At 43.0% G+C, this 15,251-nt stretch overlaps 1 protein-coding gene across 2 annotated transcripts in view; it reads left to right on the top strand.

Moving 5' to 3' along the window:
- Positions 1–15,251, top strand: part of RUNX2 (RUNX family transcription factor 2) — a 214,841-nt gene that overhangs the window by 57,845 nt on the left and 141,745 nt on the right. For both annotated transcript variants that reach the window (XM_059469211.1, XM_059469212.1), the window contains 3 exons: positions 615–898; positions 7,810–7,966; positions 13,984–14,088. In XM_059469211.1, the coding sequence (XP_059325194.1) occupies positions 615–898; positions 7,810–7,966; positions 13,984–14,088 (546 nt within the window). The remainder of the gene's footprint in view (positions 1–614; positions 899–7,809; positions 7,967–13,983; positions 14,089–15,251) is intronic.

Raw genomic sequence — 15,251 nt, 5'->3', positions numbered from 1 at the left:
GGGAGGGGAAGAAAAAAGGGAAGAAACTCGAGCACTTGAGGGAAGAAGCGGTGGCTAGAAGGAGGGAAAAGAGCAGAGAGACTGTGCGAGAAGGAAGGAAGGAAGGAAGGAAGGAAGGAAGGAAGGAAGGAGGAGGAGAAGCGGCAGCGCTTTGCAGCTGGGCAGAAGCCGGGACCATGCAGTTTCCAGCCGGGCTGTGCTGAAAGGGGCAGCCCCGGACCCGCCGCCAGCCTCTGCCTCCTCCTCGCTGCTCCGGGCTGCAGGCGCCCCCAGACCGGCATCACCCCTCGCCCCGTCCATCTTTCTTTAAAAAAAAAAAAAAAAAAAAAAAAAAAAAAAAACCCAAACAAAACAAAAACAGACTGAGATTTTTTTTTCTTCGTGCGTTTAATCCGCTCCTTTTTTTTTTCCTATTTTTTATCTGATTTTCTTTTTTGCCCCTTATCCTCACCCCTCCACTTTTTCATTCACCCCTTTTTTCGCTAGATATATATTTTTTTTTACAACCCCCACCCCCCACTACACGCCTCCTCTACCAGCGATCCCCCTACCGCTCCCTCCCCCCCGCCCCCCAATTCGCTAACTTGTGGCTGTTGTGATGCGTATTCCCGTAGATCCCAGCACCAGCCGGAGGTTCAGCCCCCCCTCCAGCAGCCTGCAGCCCGGCAAGATGAGCGAGGTCAGCCCGGTGGTGGTAGCCCAGCAGCAGCAGCAGCAGCAGCAGCAACAGGACGCGGCGACCGCCGTGCCCCGGCTGCGCCCCCACGATAACCGCACCATGGTGGAGATCATCGCTGACCACCCCGCCGAGCTGGTCCGTACCGACAGCCCCAACTTCCTCTGCTCCGTGCTGCCCTCGCACTGGCGCTGCAACAAGACCCTCCCGGTGGCGTTCAAGGTGAGACACCCCCCTCCCGCCGCCGCCGCGGCCCGGGATGCTCCCCCCGCGCCCCCTGCCCTTCCTCCCGCTGGAGGGGGCTTCTATGCCCCCACCCCCCGGCCGCAGTGTCTCCGGTGATCCCCGTCCTGCAGGAGCGTCTGTGCCCCGCGGCCCGCCGGGATTTCTCTCGATGTGTCCCGCAGTTCGATCCCCCTAGCTCGGTCCTTCAGTGCCTTCTGTGCCCCACCGGCCCGCAGGGACTTCTGTGCCCTCCCGTCCTCCCTCCTGCAGCATCTCAGTGCCCCACCGGCCCGCAGGGGTTCCTGTGTCCCCCCTGCTCCCGCGATGTCTCCGGTGGTCCCCGGGCTGCAGTGCCCCCCCTGACGCCCCCAGCCCTGCAATGCCTCCCCTGCACCCCCATCCTGCAACGCCTCTTGTGCTCCCGCGTCCCGGGGGGCTTCTGTGACCCCCCAGTCCTGCAATGCCTCCTGTGTTCCCGCCCTCCCCTCCAAGTGTCCAAGTCCTGCAGTGCCTTCTGTATCCTGTCACCGTCCTGCTGTGCCTCCTGTGCCCCCGTCCCGCGGTGTCTCGAAGTGCAGCCCCCGCAGTGCCTCTCGCCCCCCTCTCCCGGTCCTGCAGTGGCCGCCGTGCCCCCGGTCCTGCCGCGCTTCTCGTGCCCGCCGTGCTCCAGCTCTGCCCCCTCTGCCACCCTCGCTGCGCCCCCGGTGCCCCCCATGCTCTGCCCGCACCCCCGGAGCCATCCCGTTATCTCCATCCCCGCGGGGCACTGCCGGCGTGTTCCCCCCGCAGCCCAGGGGCACCCTGTGTCCCCTTCAGCATCCCCACAGGAGACACCCCCTGCTCCCCAAAGACTCTCTCCATGGGGTTTTTTTGGAGAAATCTGCTTTCCCGCCCTGGGGAAGGAGGGATTCAGCCCTCGGCCGGAGCTCAGTGTGGCACCCCTCCGCCTCGAGAAACCATCCCTGACCCACGGGGGTGGCCCTTCCTCCTCTCCGCTCCCGGGAGTGGGACTGGGGCATTTGGGGCGGCTCTGAAGCGTGCGGGGGGAGTACGAGGGTCAGGCTGGAGAGGCAGAGTGGGATCCGGGCTTTGCCCCCCAAGAGCCCGGACAGAGATGGGGCTGGGAAAGGGGGACACAGAGCACCTGGAGGGGAGGACACGGGGCCCCTTCACTTCTCCTGGTGGACAACCGAGGAAGTGGCTGCCCAGAGAGGCTCTCCTTGGCAGGGTCGCACATTTCCATAATAAATCCCACCCCGCTCTGCACTGGGGATGCTGCTTTTAATTTTCTGTCTCCATCCCCACGGCGCGCTAATGAGAGGAAACGATTTTAGGAAAAAAACCCTGTAATAATAACAACAATAATTGCGGGCTTTAAAGCAAGCCCTTTTCCTCCTCTAGCAGTATTTCCAAGTGTTCCCCCTGGAGTTTTCCTTCTCGTGGCTTTTGGTAGGGAGGGGGCAATGGCTGGGGTGTCCCCAGGTGCCTTCCTGAGCAGGGCATGGGTCAGAGTGAGGTGGGGTGGCCCTTCGAGGGTCTCAACATACCCACATTTTCCTGTGAAAAATAACACACCTGGAAATCCCTGAAAAGACAGAAAAGTTTGGAAACAGTCTCACGCAGTGCGTTCCAGAACATCGCCTTTTTCTTGTGTTTCCCGAGTGCCAGCCGTGTTATCAAGGCCGTTTGTTCGGGAAGAAATAGTGAAAGTGGTTAAATGAGCCCCTGGTAAAGTGAGCGGTGATAACGATGGAGGTTTGCTTTGAAGATGTTACGGGTGTGCGGGTGAGGATTGGCTAAAGTGCTCCTGTGTGTGGGAACAGCCTGGAGAGGCTGGAATTGCGGGAGGAACCCTTTGCACAGGGCCTGCTTGTGCAGGACACGATGGGCAGACTGAGCAGAAATGGCAGAAGGTGGGGTGTCTTGCTTGGTGTAGCACTCAGATGCTCTCTACATGTGGATCACAGTGGTTCTGATTCAGAGGGGCTGCGGGGTAAGGAGGAGGAGCTTTCAGAGAATTGTGATTATAATTTAATTGAGCACTAGATTCAGTTGGTGTTATAGTTACTCTTTAAAGCAGAGATGCAGGAGCTGTTGCATTATCGTGCTCATGTTGCTGTTCTCATTTGAGGTGTCTGAGCCTTCTCCTACCTCACAGCAATTCAAAGGATGCAGTCGCATCTCATTAGAATAAGGGAAAGATCTGAACGAAATATTAAAGTATTTAGAATATTATTACAATAAGAATGCTTGCATGTGATAAAAAGGTAGACAAAGGATCAGACTGTTCCCCAATCTTTTTGTGTTCATATATATGTATTTATATGTGTCTTACATGTGGGTCTTGTGTGCAGATCTGACCGATTTTCAGATGCATCAGAGGTACACGTTGCCCCTTGTACCTGGCTGCTGTGGGTGCAGCTGAGTTTTCATATGCAATATGTACTTTTTAAAATATGCCAAAATTATATATGCCCTTCTTTACCTGTATATTAATTTGAAACTCACTTGAAATACTTCTGACCATTAAAAAAAATCTATTTTATTTTTCAAATGCAACTTGCATACAGCTGCCCAGTAGTTTTAGACCAAAGGAGCTGCATGTGTCATACAGTGAAACACTTGGTTGTGTTACAACAGAATGGGAATCAGCTCTGAAAGGGAAAAAAGAGACAGATTTGAGCTATAGAAACCTCAGCTAAACAATAACTTGAAAATGAAATAGCTCACAGACAACACACTTTGTGAAGTTTTATTGGCAATAAATAATATGTTGATGATAATGTTTTGAGTGGTGTGTTAAGTGTGTCATAATTCTCTCGCAGCGATCTCAAGCAAAAACGTACTCTGGATATAGCACTGTTTTAATTTTAAAAAACAGATATAAATCATATGCAGGAGAGGAAGTCTGTTATAAACAGTGCTGGGTTTGATTATAATTTTTTGAAATAGTGTTGGCTTACCATTAGGTTTGAATTTTATGTATTAATATTTGCACACACTGGGGAGGGAGTCCCTGTCGTGTGCTCACTAAGGAGGTTGTTAATGCAGACTAGTTCTGTGGGGATGAGTATTTGATGAGTAGTTGTTAATACAGCTCTAGCTGTTAGTATTCCAGAATAAAATAAATGGATATTGTTCACCCAGGTCCACATCATATTCACTTCTTAATCTCAGTAGCCAGCAATACTTTATTTGAGACAAGTCATCAGAATTTGGCCCCTCTGTGGAAGTTTTTACTGCAAGTCATAAAAACCCAGATTGCCATGTTAGAGGTTAGAAGTGACTTCTGTATGATGCTAATAGCAGCGGAGAATCTTAGTGGACGTAAAGGCTGGGGAAAAAATGGGTTGTGGAGTCTGAAACATCTCCCCAGTAGCACCACAGTAGTTCAGGGTCTGTCAGCATTTCCCTCCAAACCCCAATTTTCGGAGTTTATAACTCAGCTGTTTTAAATAGCTTCAAGCTGAAACCTGCTGTATAAATTTTCAGCCCAGATGTAGATTTGAAACAAAAAGTAGCACGAATCAGTTATTCTGCTTTAAGTTACAGGACACTGAAATGTTTTTAATAGTTTCAGATGCTCTTTTGGCAATGTCTGGGAAAAGCATTCTCAATACAGAAGATTTTACATTCAGAGGCTGTTTGAATTCAGTGTTTCACGAGAAAGCTTTTGAAGTGGCAGATATCAATGTTTGAGAGGAACTAGTTAGCATGTACACTAGTGTTGGCCATTTTTTTTTTCAGACAAGCATTTTACTCTGCAGAAAGTCTGAGTACCTGCTCTTGTATAGGAGTTTTGCTTTGTGCTTATAACTTCCGTCTTCAGGCTACATACTTTGGCCAGTTCAAATCCCGCTGGACCGAAACTGGGCAAACAGGTTGCCTAACCAGAATTGTCTTATACAAAAAACACATAGTTATTTTCAACTCATAAGAATTGCTTTAGTTTTGTTTTGGGGATTCATGTATTTTTGAGCTCTAGTTGAAAGGAAAAGAGAGAAAAAAAAGAGCAAAATCTACTTTTAACCATCAAAATGTCTAGGGAGCTTAATATGGAAAATAAAGATATTGAAATATTAGAGATGTTGAGTGTTAAAGGATAGGTAAGGAATGTACACTGTGGCTACTTCTAGTCTTTAGTTTTTAACACAGTCCTTACTCATTTCACAGTGCATTTACAATCCTCTTTCTAAGAATATGTAATTAATTTTGTATTGATACGTGGCATAAAATTGCCAAATCACGGTGTATGCTAATAGTCGTTCAGTTTGTACAATTACTTTTGAAAACTCTCAAAATGACGGGTGCTTCTCTAGGTTTCAGACTTGTTTTGTGAATCTTTTTTCTACCCAGCACTTCTACATACCTGTGCAATAGTCTTAGGCTGTTTTGTGGTAAGAAAGTATCAAAGTAAGAAAAAAATAAGCCTTTTACTCCTGCTGCGTGGCAGGAGAGCTTCCCATGTTACGGGGCTTTATTTTAGGAGCCAAAGTTTTTATTTTCATCTCTGACTTCAGTTTGTCTTACCCTTTGGTCCTCTCTGAAGGAGATGAACAGTGATGCTGCATCCAAGGCTTCTCAGTAACGATGCAGCTCTTGATCAGCTGTGATCGCTCGGCGACAGCAGCGGCACGTGCAGCTCTGGGCTGATGGCTAAGCTGACAAATTGAACTGACACCGAGTGGAAAGGGCAGGAAGGAAAGCTCTGAAAAGCAACAGAGGACAGAGGGGAGCCTTTTAAGGGATTTTGCTCCCTCCTGCCAGGTGTTATAAGCTGTACTTGGGTTTGGGACCGAGAGGGGGCTATGATGGCACTCCCTGTCCATGCTCTGGGTACCTGGGGAGAAAGAGGTAAGCTGAGGCTTCAGGCACCTCCCTCCCTCTTCCCAGGCCCCTGGCAGCCTTGTGCTTCCTGCTGCACTCTCAGGTGCTTTGCATTTCTGGAGTTAATGTGATTTTTTGTTGTTGTTGTTGTTTTATGAGGTATAAAAGGCGTAGGGTGCAACTCCCTGGGATGCTGATGGGCATGACAAGACGGTCCAGAGATAACGCGGTCTGCTGCAGATTGGGAAGGGAGTGGTTTATAAGTAGTCTGAAGCCCCATGCTTCACAGTTTAAGCCAGTATCCATTTGTTAATGGTTAGAGTCAGCTCTGTAATCTGTTCACCAGATTATTATTTGTTATTTGATTATTATTTATTATTCCTTACACCTGGCTTTGAAGCTGTTAGACCTAGTTGCTGCCAGACCCAAGGCAGGGAGTTACTGGGACCTCAGATCTTAGCCACGATGGTGGTTCTTTTGTTTTTCTGTTCAGGGACTTTCATAGGACTTGAAAGTAAAATCTTTGTTTGATACATGAAGACCTCACAGTAGTTTGTGGCGAATTTTAGCTTTTAGTTTTGGGTGGTATTAACTGCTGTTTTATGCAAAAATAGAAAAGTAGGTAAATTCTTTTCAAACAGGGTTTAAGCTTCACTTGCTTCTTTCTCTTCAATATTTCTTTTAAATAAAATAAGCTATAGTTTTCAGTAATATGGCCTATTTATATATTATTGTAATTCCTCTTTATTGTTTTAGAGAAACATTGTACAGTTCACTGGACCACATAATGCTCTCCCTACATATCCAGAACTCCTCATTCTTTCCACTGAATTAATATCACCTGCAACCTGCAATTATTAGTTTCAGCCAGGATCATTTATGGAAAAGACATTTCAGGAAGGCTATGTGATAAAATGTAGTATATATTACAGGAGACAGAATAAATTACTCTGAATAATATAAAACCTCATATCTCACCATGTAAAATGGTAATAACTACAAGGGGGGACACTTTGTAGCTTAAGATATTTTTTCAAGTTCTGGCTCAGCTGTGCAATGTTTCTGAATTTCTTCTTGTTATAAGTTTATTTTCAGCATCAGAATTAGCCAGCAGGGGAAGATGAGGTTATTTTATTAATACTTTTGTGGACATTTTTTTCCCTGTGTGTATATTTTCTTCCTAATAACTTAGCATTCCTTTGTAACTTTTTTTTTGCTTTAAGAAGCCACAGAGCACTAACACTGTAGGTATTCCTGATGTTTTCAAATCAGAAGCAGTCTGCTTCATGACATTTATTTAATCAGATGTTGGAGCACTGCACAACCACTGAAGCATGAAAGGGAGACTATCAGGTAGCTGGAACGCAAGGAGAAATGAAATACTTTGATATCTTCTGTTCACCCATCCTGGAATTTGAGGGAGGTATCAGCACTAACCACATGCGACTCTTGCAAGCACTATGAAAATTTACATGCCTGCAAGGAAGTACAGCTTTGTTTTATATAGCACATGAGGAGTTTGAATTCCAGCCATAAAGTGCTCCATTGTGGAGCATGTTGGGCGTAGAGCTTTGCCTGCTGGTGCCCTGAGTGCCACTCCTGGGATGGGTGGATGCAGGGATCCCTGTGGCTTGAAGTCTGAGGAGCTCAGGGGTCAGGGTGATGGGTGCAACCAGAACAGAACTGAATCTAGGTGACAAGACTGCTAATACTAATTTCTAGCTTTCCATTTTAAATGCTCTCTTTAAATGCTTTCCCGTGCATTATTCACAGATACAAACCTTGCCTCGTGTTCTCACACTGCTCCTTGCTTGCTAAGAACAAAGTTGTCCTTCAGCAAGCATTAAAGCGTGCACTCAACACGAGGATGTTGCGCATTTCTGAAGAAATGCAACAACGAAGAAGCTCTGAGAAACGGAGACAACACACGATGTCTCTGTGTTTGATGTGGCACTTTGTTCTGTGCACAGCTCCTCACCACAGAGCTTCTTCCCGAGCGCAGCAGCCTGCAGAGCGGGGAGGGGAGCACACACCTCCAAAGTGTGACTTCACCAGTCGTGATTGTCTCCCTGTTGTTGCAGGTGGTGGCCTTAGGAGAAGTGCCCGATGGGACGGTGGTGACCGTCATGGCTGGAAACGATGAGAACTACTCTGCAGAGCTGCGAAACGCTTCTGCCGTGATGAAGAACCAGGTGGCCAGATTTAATGACTTACGATTTGTGGGCAGAAGTGGAAGAGGTAGGCCGCTGCCTTTTACATGTTGGTAATGATGTGAAAAATGGTGCCAAGATGTCAAACTTCACGATGAAATATTGATTAACCCATAAATCCCTTGTTCATAGAATCACAGAAAAAAATGGTTTGTATAGGACCTTAAAGCTCATCTCATTCCAACCCCTTGCCATAAGCAGAGACACCTTCCACTAGGCCACATTTTTCAAGTTATCAGTCTTTTTTTTTTTTGTAGTGATATACATATATTTTATTGTGAAACTTCAGCAGTTGCACAAAGCAAGTCAGGATTCTCTGTAGCTTTTTATCAGACAGGTTTTGAAAAACAATTCAAGGAGTACCTGCTTCCCTGTTTGAATCACACAGGAAGGGTGGAAGGAAAAGGGAATATCTGTGATCCAGGTTATGCAGAGTCAGGGAGTGTATTTTGGGCCATGGCAGTGAGAGGTGGAGAATTCCCTTTAGCAGTAGAGCCACTTCTGAAGTTGTTGTAGAAGACCTGTAATTAGGGGGATTTTGCATATCACATGTTCTATAGGTTGTATTCTTTAGGGACTTAAATCTTTCACAGCTTAGCAGTTGTTGGTAGAAAGCTTGCTAGTGGCTTTTCTGCCCTTTAAACCAAACTGTTGATAACCTGTGAAAATCACCCCCACTTTTCTTTTGAGTAAGCTGGTTGACTTTTTATGAATTGCTGGTAAGCTTGGGCATGAACTAAATTCAACCTTCAACCTTTACTTTAAATGACAGGGTAACTTTCAATTTTTTTTCTTTTTTTTTTTTTTTTTAAGATGTAGAGTGCTGTCATTGTCTTCCAGCTCTTTAGGAGTTTCCTATAATCTGAAAACTGCACTGCACTTATAGAAAGCTTTTGTGATCATTGCAAATTTGCGAAAATTCCTCTTTAAGGGTTGCACAGCAGCTTTCAAACTTCAGGTAGTGATTGAAAGGATAGCTCAAAGGAAGCTGGCACTGCAGTTCTTGTTGCAGGAGTAGTGTTGTATCAGACATTGATCCAACTGACATATTTTTTTCCCTTATGTGTTTGAAGTAATTATTCTTTTTTTTTTTTAATTAGCCCTGCATGGGGCAAAACAAAGCAAAATATGCAGAATAATTGTTCTGGGAAATTAGCAATAAGGCAAATTTTACAGTGATATTCTTTAGAAAGCAGTTGCAGTTCATCCTACAGAAGAGTTTTTGTCCAAAAATAATTTAAACATATGACAGAGGCCCAGATAGTCCAAATCAGTCACCACATTTTTACAAGTGCTTTGTGAAAGTAAGTCCATAAGCATGACTTACAGTGACTATTCTTTATTTTAATTAGCAAGCCAAAAATTCTCTTTATAATTTTAGAACTTAAAAAGAATTAATAATAGATAATAACTTGAAAGAAAGAATAATTTTGCCAACAGTAATACAACATAAATATGGAGTTTATTCCCCCTGTGAATAAGGTGTTGCCTATCTCTTCCATTTGTCTTATTTAAATAATCAGTTTGCTTTGTTATTCTGCTGATGGATTAGGTTTGAAAGTTCTCTGGCTCCATCTCTACTGCTTTACAGTAGAAGTTCAGTAGTGTATCAGCCTTTTAGTAGTGCTGAAAAAGGACTGAAATTAGATGCACTACCTCTGATCTGAGGATTTCATTTCAAACCTATGATATATACTTTTTATTAAAGCATAGGAAATGAAATAGATGGCCTAAAGCCTCAGTAGATACAGATACAGACACAAACACAGAGCTCCTAAAATTTGGTTCCAGTAGTTTAATTTATATTTTTATCTAGCAGACTTGGAATAGACTTTTTCTCTGATCAATCTGGGTAGAATCTATGGAAAAGTGATAGTATACTTTTCAAACCCTCAACATATTTATTTAAGAGACTTCAAAGAAAAACAAAGGGTGTGCACTGTTTTACTATATTGTCTTTCTGAGTTTTGGCTAGTTTCCCAAGTAGCAATTTTTATATTTAAAAAAAAAAAAAGAAAAAGTAAAAAAAAAAAACAAAAAAAAAGGAAGAAAAAAGACAGACTTAACTGCTTGCAGACTTTTCACGCATGGAAGATGAAGAAAGCTTCTTTTGATGAAGTGTAATTATGTCCAAACAGAGCTGACCCCCTCCCCCTATATTTCTTATGATCTTAACGGAAGAAAGTAGGGCTTTTCCTTTGAAGCAGCCGGGACTCGGTGGAGGATCTGAAATGCTGCATTCTCCTGCCAGAGGCAGGATGGAGAAATTGGTCCAGACTTGTCTTCCAGACTTAGAACAGAGAGGGGGAGAGAGAGAGAGAGAGCAAGAGAGAAGGAGAGAAGGAGAGTTATCATTGGTGATGGATTTTTAGAACTCTGCTTAAAACACAAGGAGAAGAAATCAGTAGTTGCAAACAGAATTGAGAAAGCTCCTTACATAGACAAATATCAGTAAATACAAGTCCTGAAGTAGAAAAGGAAAAAATAAACTAATAATGAAGTTATTTTTCGGTGGCAAGAAACTAATCCACACCTGTTCCTGACTTGAGATTTACATCTTTCTAAGCAGCTTGTGCTTTGATCTCTGTATCTCTAAATTTGATTGTGAAGTCTGAATCATCAACTTACCACTTCACCTTCTCTCCCACGTTTTTACTTGCTTCCCATGGCTCAATGGAGAAACTCGATTTTTATACATATTCATTTTGTTTGCCTGACAGAAGCTTCACGTTTCTGTTTGCATAATTTCTCTTAAACACCTTTTTTGGATTCATGAGAGTAAGTAACTGGAGTGTTTGATGCAAATGCAGCAGTTGTTTGTATGTGGTTTTCAGGCGGTAGCTCACTTTTACAAGCCCGATCCACAGCGCAGAGAAGAAAGAATTCCTGTCTTCAATAAGCAAAGGATCATAACCTTAATTTTGTTGTGTCCCGATATTTTAATCACATTAGCATCTAACTGAAAAAATATGCAACACGCACACACAAGCTGCTGAGTCTCCTTTCAAGCTCCTTTCTGGGGTTTGCCTTGTGCTTCAGCATATGTCCATCTCATCCTCCTCTGTGTCAGCTCGGCTCACATGTGTGAACAACAAAGAATGCACAGTTTAGACACACTGAAGCAATAGTGCCAGATGACTGCTTGGCTGGGGAATTTAATAAAAGAGAGCTACAATTAGTCTGTAACCTCTGAAAGTGGATAGTTGAAATGACTAAAGGCAATAAAGAAAGGTGATAAAAAGTGCATTAAAGGATTTTTGTAGCTGAGGAGGGATAGCTGTGAAATAGCTGTGGAAGGCATCAGCATCACTGAAACAGGGGACCTTAAAAATTTATTTCATTCTTAATCCTGTAATATGTAAATCATCTCTTGAAAGCTCTGGAGTGCCCTGGCAGGGCCGTGCAGCTCCCCACAATGAAGGGCTCTGTGGTTTATGGAGTGTGAGGGGGCTTCGTCAGTGTTACTTCATCCACACTTGGGTTTGTAAAGTACCAGATAGGGGACAAAACCAATTTCCCTCTCAAATTAGCTGCTTTCCTCTTCAGCTCAGGCTGGCCGGGAGGTGACAATTCAGAAATTCTCACTTTCAAAGTCCAAATGTAGCTCTTTTTATTAAGGAATGCATTTTTTTTCTGGCCATTGTATCCTGTTGAGATATATTTAGTGTAGAAAATATTGCAGTGCTTTTCCACAGAATGATTTTGCAGGTTCTTACAAATAGTATATTTTGTTGAGTTATTTTTTTTTGTCATAATAGAGATTTATAGGGATTTGCTGTTTAAAGAGAACAATAGCATAGAAGGCCAAACTCTTCACTTAAAGGTGTATAGAAAAGCCCCTTTTAGTGTCTTTGTTACCAGTAATATTCTACTGATCATCTAAGGGTTGCTGTGATCTGAATGTCATCAGCATACAATTTAAAAGTCACAACTTTTTGGCATGGTAAGTTGGTGCCAAAGGAAGCCTTAAACCCGAGCCTGGAGAACTATATATATATATATAAATACATTTATATTTGTGCAGTGGGCTGAATTCCTCTTTGGAGAGGGATAAAAGGCACAGACACTTCTCAGCCCTGGACAAGCAGTGTGGAGGCACTGCAGGGCTGCTGCTGTGTGTGTGAAGGCTGCCCACACCCTGTGCTGACAGGACACACAGTTCACCTCTGGCACAGCAGGTGGGCAGGACTGGACAAAGACTGGACATCCAAAATACACCTAACTCTGCTCCTGTGATGATTTAGGAAATATTCCTTTTTCCAGTGAAAATGGGAAAAGCCACTTTCAGCCATGACAGTGGGACAGAATTCAGCATCCTGAGATTTTTGCATGCTTAAACTGACAGAGGGAAGGTTTAAATTGGATATTAGGAAGAAATAGTGAGGGTGGTGACTCACTGGCACGGGTTGCCCAGAGGAGCTCTGGATTCTCCATCTCTGAAAGTGTTTAAGGCAGGCGTGGATGGCGCTTGGAGCAACCTTGTCTAGTGGAAGGTGTCCCTGTCCATGGCAGGGGGATTGGAACAAGATGATTTTAAGGTCCCTTCCAACCCAAACCATTCTATAATTCTATTTGCCAGGGTCCTGACCTTCCCTCTAACCAGCATCTCCCAGAGAGCTGGGCACAGCTGGAGCACAGCTTCACCTGGAAAATCATTTTACTCTAAATGACAGTTGTATTTCCTTTAAAAAAATCCATGTCACATTCTAGTTCATGAAAATTATAGCCAGGACAGTTTGAAGTTGCACTCCTGATAATAAATGATGCATGTCTCAGGCAGGTTTTGGGGATATACGACTTGGACCAGAAAGAAAGACCAATCACTAGATTTGACAGACAAAGCTCTGTTCTGTATTATGCCTTATATATAAGCTGTTCTGTATTAGGCCTGAAAAAACTGCATTAAGTTTGTGCTGTTACATAGCATTAAGATTTGTGCCTTGATTGAATGCCTTCAGAGTTCAGCGAGAGGAAAAGCCCTAGCAGCAAAAATGCACAAATACACCCAGGGAGGAGGGAAAAAAAAAAAAAAAAAGAGAGCTTTAAGTGTCTGGTAAAGTAGCAGCTTAAAAGAGCATGAAGGCCAAAGATTGCTGACTGTTTTATTGAGTCACTGTTGTACGCCCACCTTTTCCTGTCTTGAAACAGTTTTCAGTTTTGACTATCTGACATGAGTAACCGTTGCATATCTAACAGATTACAACTGTCAGTGAGTCTCCCAAACGGGGGCCAGGCCTGTGAGAATGTGTGCTCAGAAGCAGGCAGCTCCCTTTATTTATTTCTTTTTAACGTTTTCATTCAGCTGAAGGCTGTACATGGTCTTGTGCAATCTCTGCCTGAATTCAAGCTTTGAAAAATTAAAAAAAAAAACCCCAAAACAAAAAAAGAGCCCAACAATGAAGACTGACGATAGCAAAGTACGTGCACATAGACATTGCTCACCCTCACAGGAAAGTTGGGGGCTTTCTTGGTATTTCATAGATGGAAAATGTGTAGGGAAAAAAGGTGTGTTCCATAATGATGATATCATCATATTAGCCCTGGCATATGAAGGACAGAGACACTGACTCCCTGTTAAAACATCTCCCAGAAGGAAAATATATTTTTTCCTCATCTTATTGTAGTCAAGTCAAACAAATGAAATGATAAAACTGTGTGAAGTAAATAACATGTGGTCACATTCTGCTCTCTGTCACACAGCTGCGAAACTGGAGTAAATTTTTAAATTATTTGACTTGCTTTGGATTTACACCACTTTCAATGCAGTAAAGAATTTGGCTTGTCCTCAGCAGTGAATCACTTTTGTTCTGTCATTGTATGATGACCCATTATTAAATAAGAAACATTTAGATTGTCAACACATGGACGTATTCTTGACATAGAGTAAAACTGAAGGGGAGGAAAACTCCTATGGTCAGTTATGTTTTTAATTTTCACGATTGTGGTAACGACAGGGAATAATTTTGAACTGATTCTTTACTGAACATGCATGTGACTGTTTTCATGTTGTAATCACTCATTCCTTGTTGTTTTTTCTCTTTGTAGGGAAGAGCTTTACTTTGACAATAACTGTCCTGACAAATCCCCCCCAAGTCGCTACATACCACAGAGCTATAAAGGTTACAGTGGATGGGCCAAGAGAGCCAAGAAGTGAGTATTATATCCTTATTTTTGCTCTTATGCCTGCTTAATTTTGCTTAATAGAAACCTGTAAATGAAATATGTATATCTTTGTCAAACACTGATTTTTGCTCAGTAAAATATATGAGTGCATGGTTAATTTGGAGTCTATTGGACCACACACATACTTGCATTAAACACTCACTTAAGTGCTTGGCTGAATTTGGGCAATCCCAAACCTGATTCTCATTCACATCAAGATCTTGATACATTATCTGCCAGTGTAAATGAGAACTAAACCCAGTGTATTTATATATAATCTGATTTAGACACAGTAGATACAATCCTGCAACGTGCTGCATTTCCTGAACTCCTGTGAGCTTCCAGCTGAAGACATTTAGAACAAAACAAGAGCCTGATCTTTCAGCATCAGTCCTAGCATAGAGAGGAAACATATAATATAGTGCCTTTTTGTTTGCCCTTAAATTCTTTTGCCATCAGATAATTAATGTACCTGGTTAATCTCATCATACCTGAAGCTGGTTTTCAGCTATGGACTCATCATAGACCCCCAGGGCCAAAGATAAAAAAACCCAGTATATCAACAGCATAGTCTTTGTTTCTTATTTGTGTACAGAAAATATATTTTTTTAAAACATAGTCCAGCAGATTTTCACCCAGCACATTTATCTCCTAGCCATGCAAGCTCACTAAAAATCTATTTGCCATGATTTATCTATTTTGCAATGGCTGTACTTTTATGACAATTGTTTTTTGTCATGTCCTAGCAGTTTTATGGGTAGCACTTATTTTTAGATACAGTCAAGTCTGTTTAATCCATCAGGATTTATCTGGCTGTCTCTCTGTCTAGCACATTTAGCTGGTAACCAGTCTCACATCATATGGGTATCACTGATGAGCCACTTGTGGAGTTTTTTCTTAATCTAACTAGAAATTACTCTAAATTGATTGGATTAGCCAGGTATAGCATTATTTAAATTACACTTAGAGATTAAGGATTATTTGATGAATAACCACATTAAAAGAATCCTTATAATGGAAGCATCTCAAATAATTATTTTCCCTTTGATCTGCACATACAAACACGACCTTCAAGGAGCTTTCATGGTGTTTAGTTTAAAATACCACAAAGACAGAAGTAGAAAGATGTAGACAGAATTCATGCAGTTAAG

Source organism: Ammospiza nelsoni, chromosome 3 (genome assembly GCF_027579445.1).
Source record: "Ammospiza nelsoni isolate bAmmNel1 chromosome 3, bAmmNel1.pri, whole genome shotgun sequence".
Classification (NCBI taxonomy): domain Eukaryota; kingdom Metazoa; phylum Chordata; class Aves; order Passeriformes; family Passerellidae; genus Ammospiza; species Ammospiza nelsoni.
The sequence above is the reverse complement of the archived record's forward strand: the minus strand, read 5'-3'. Positions and strand labels throughout refer to the sequence as shown.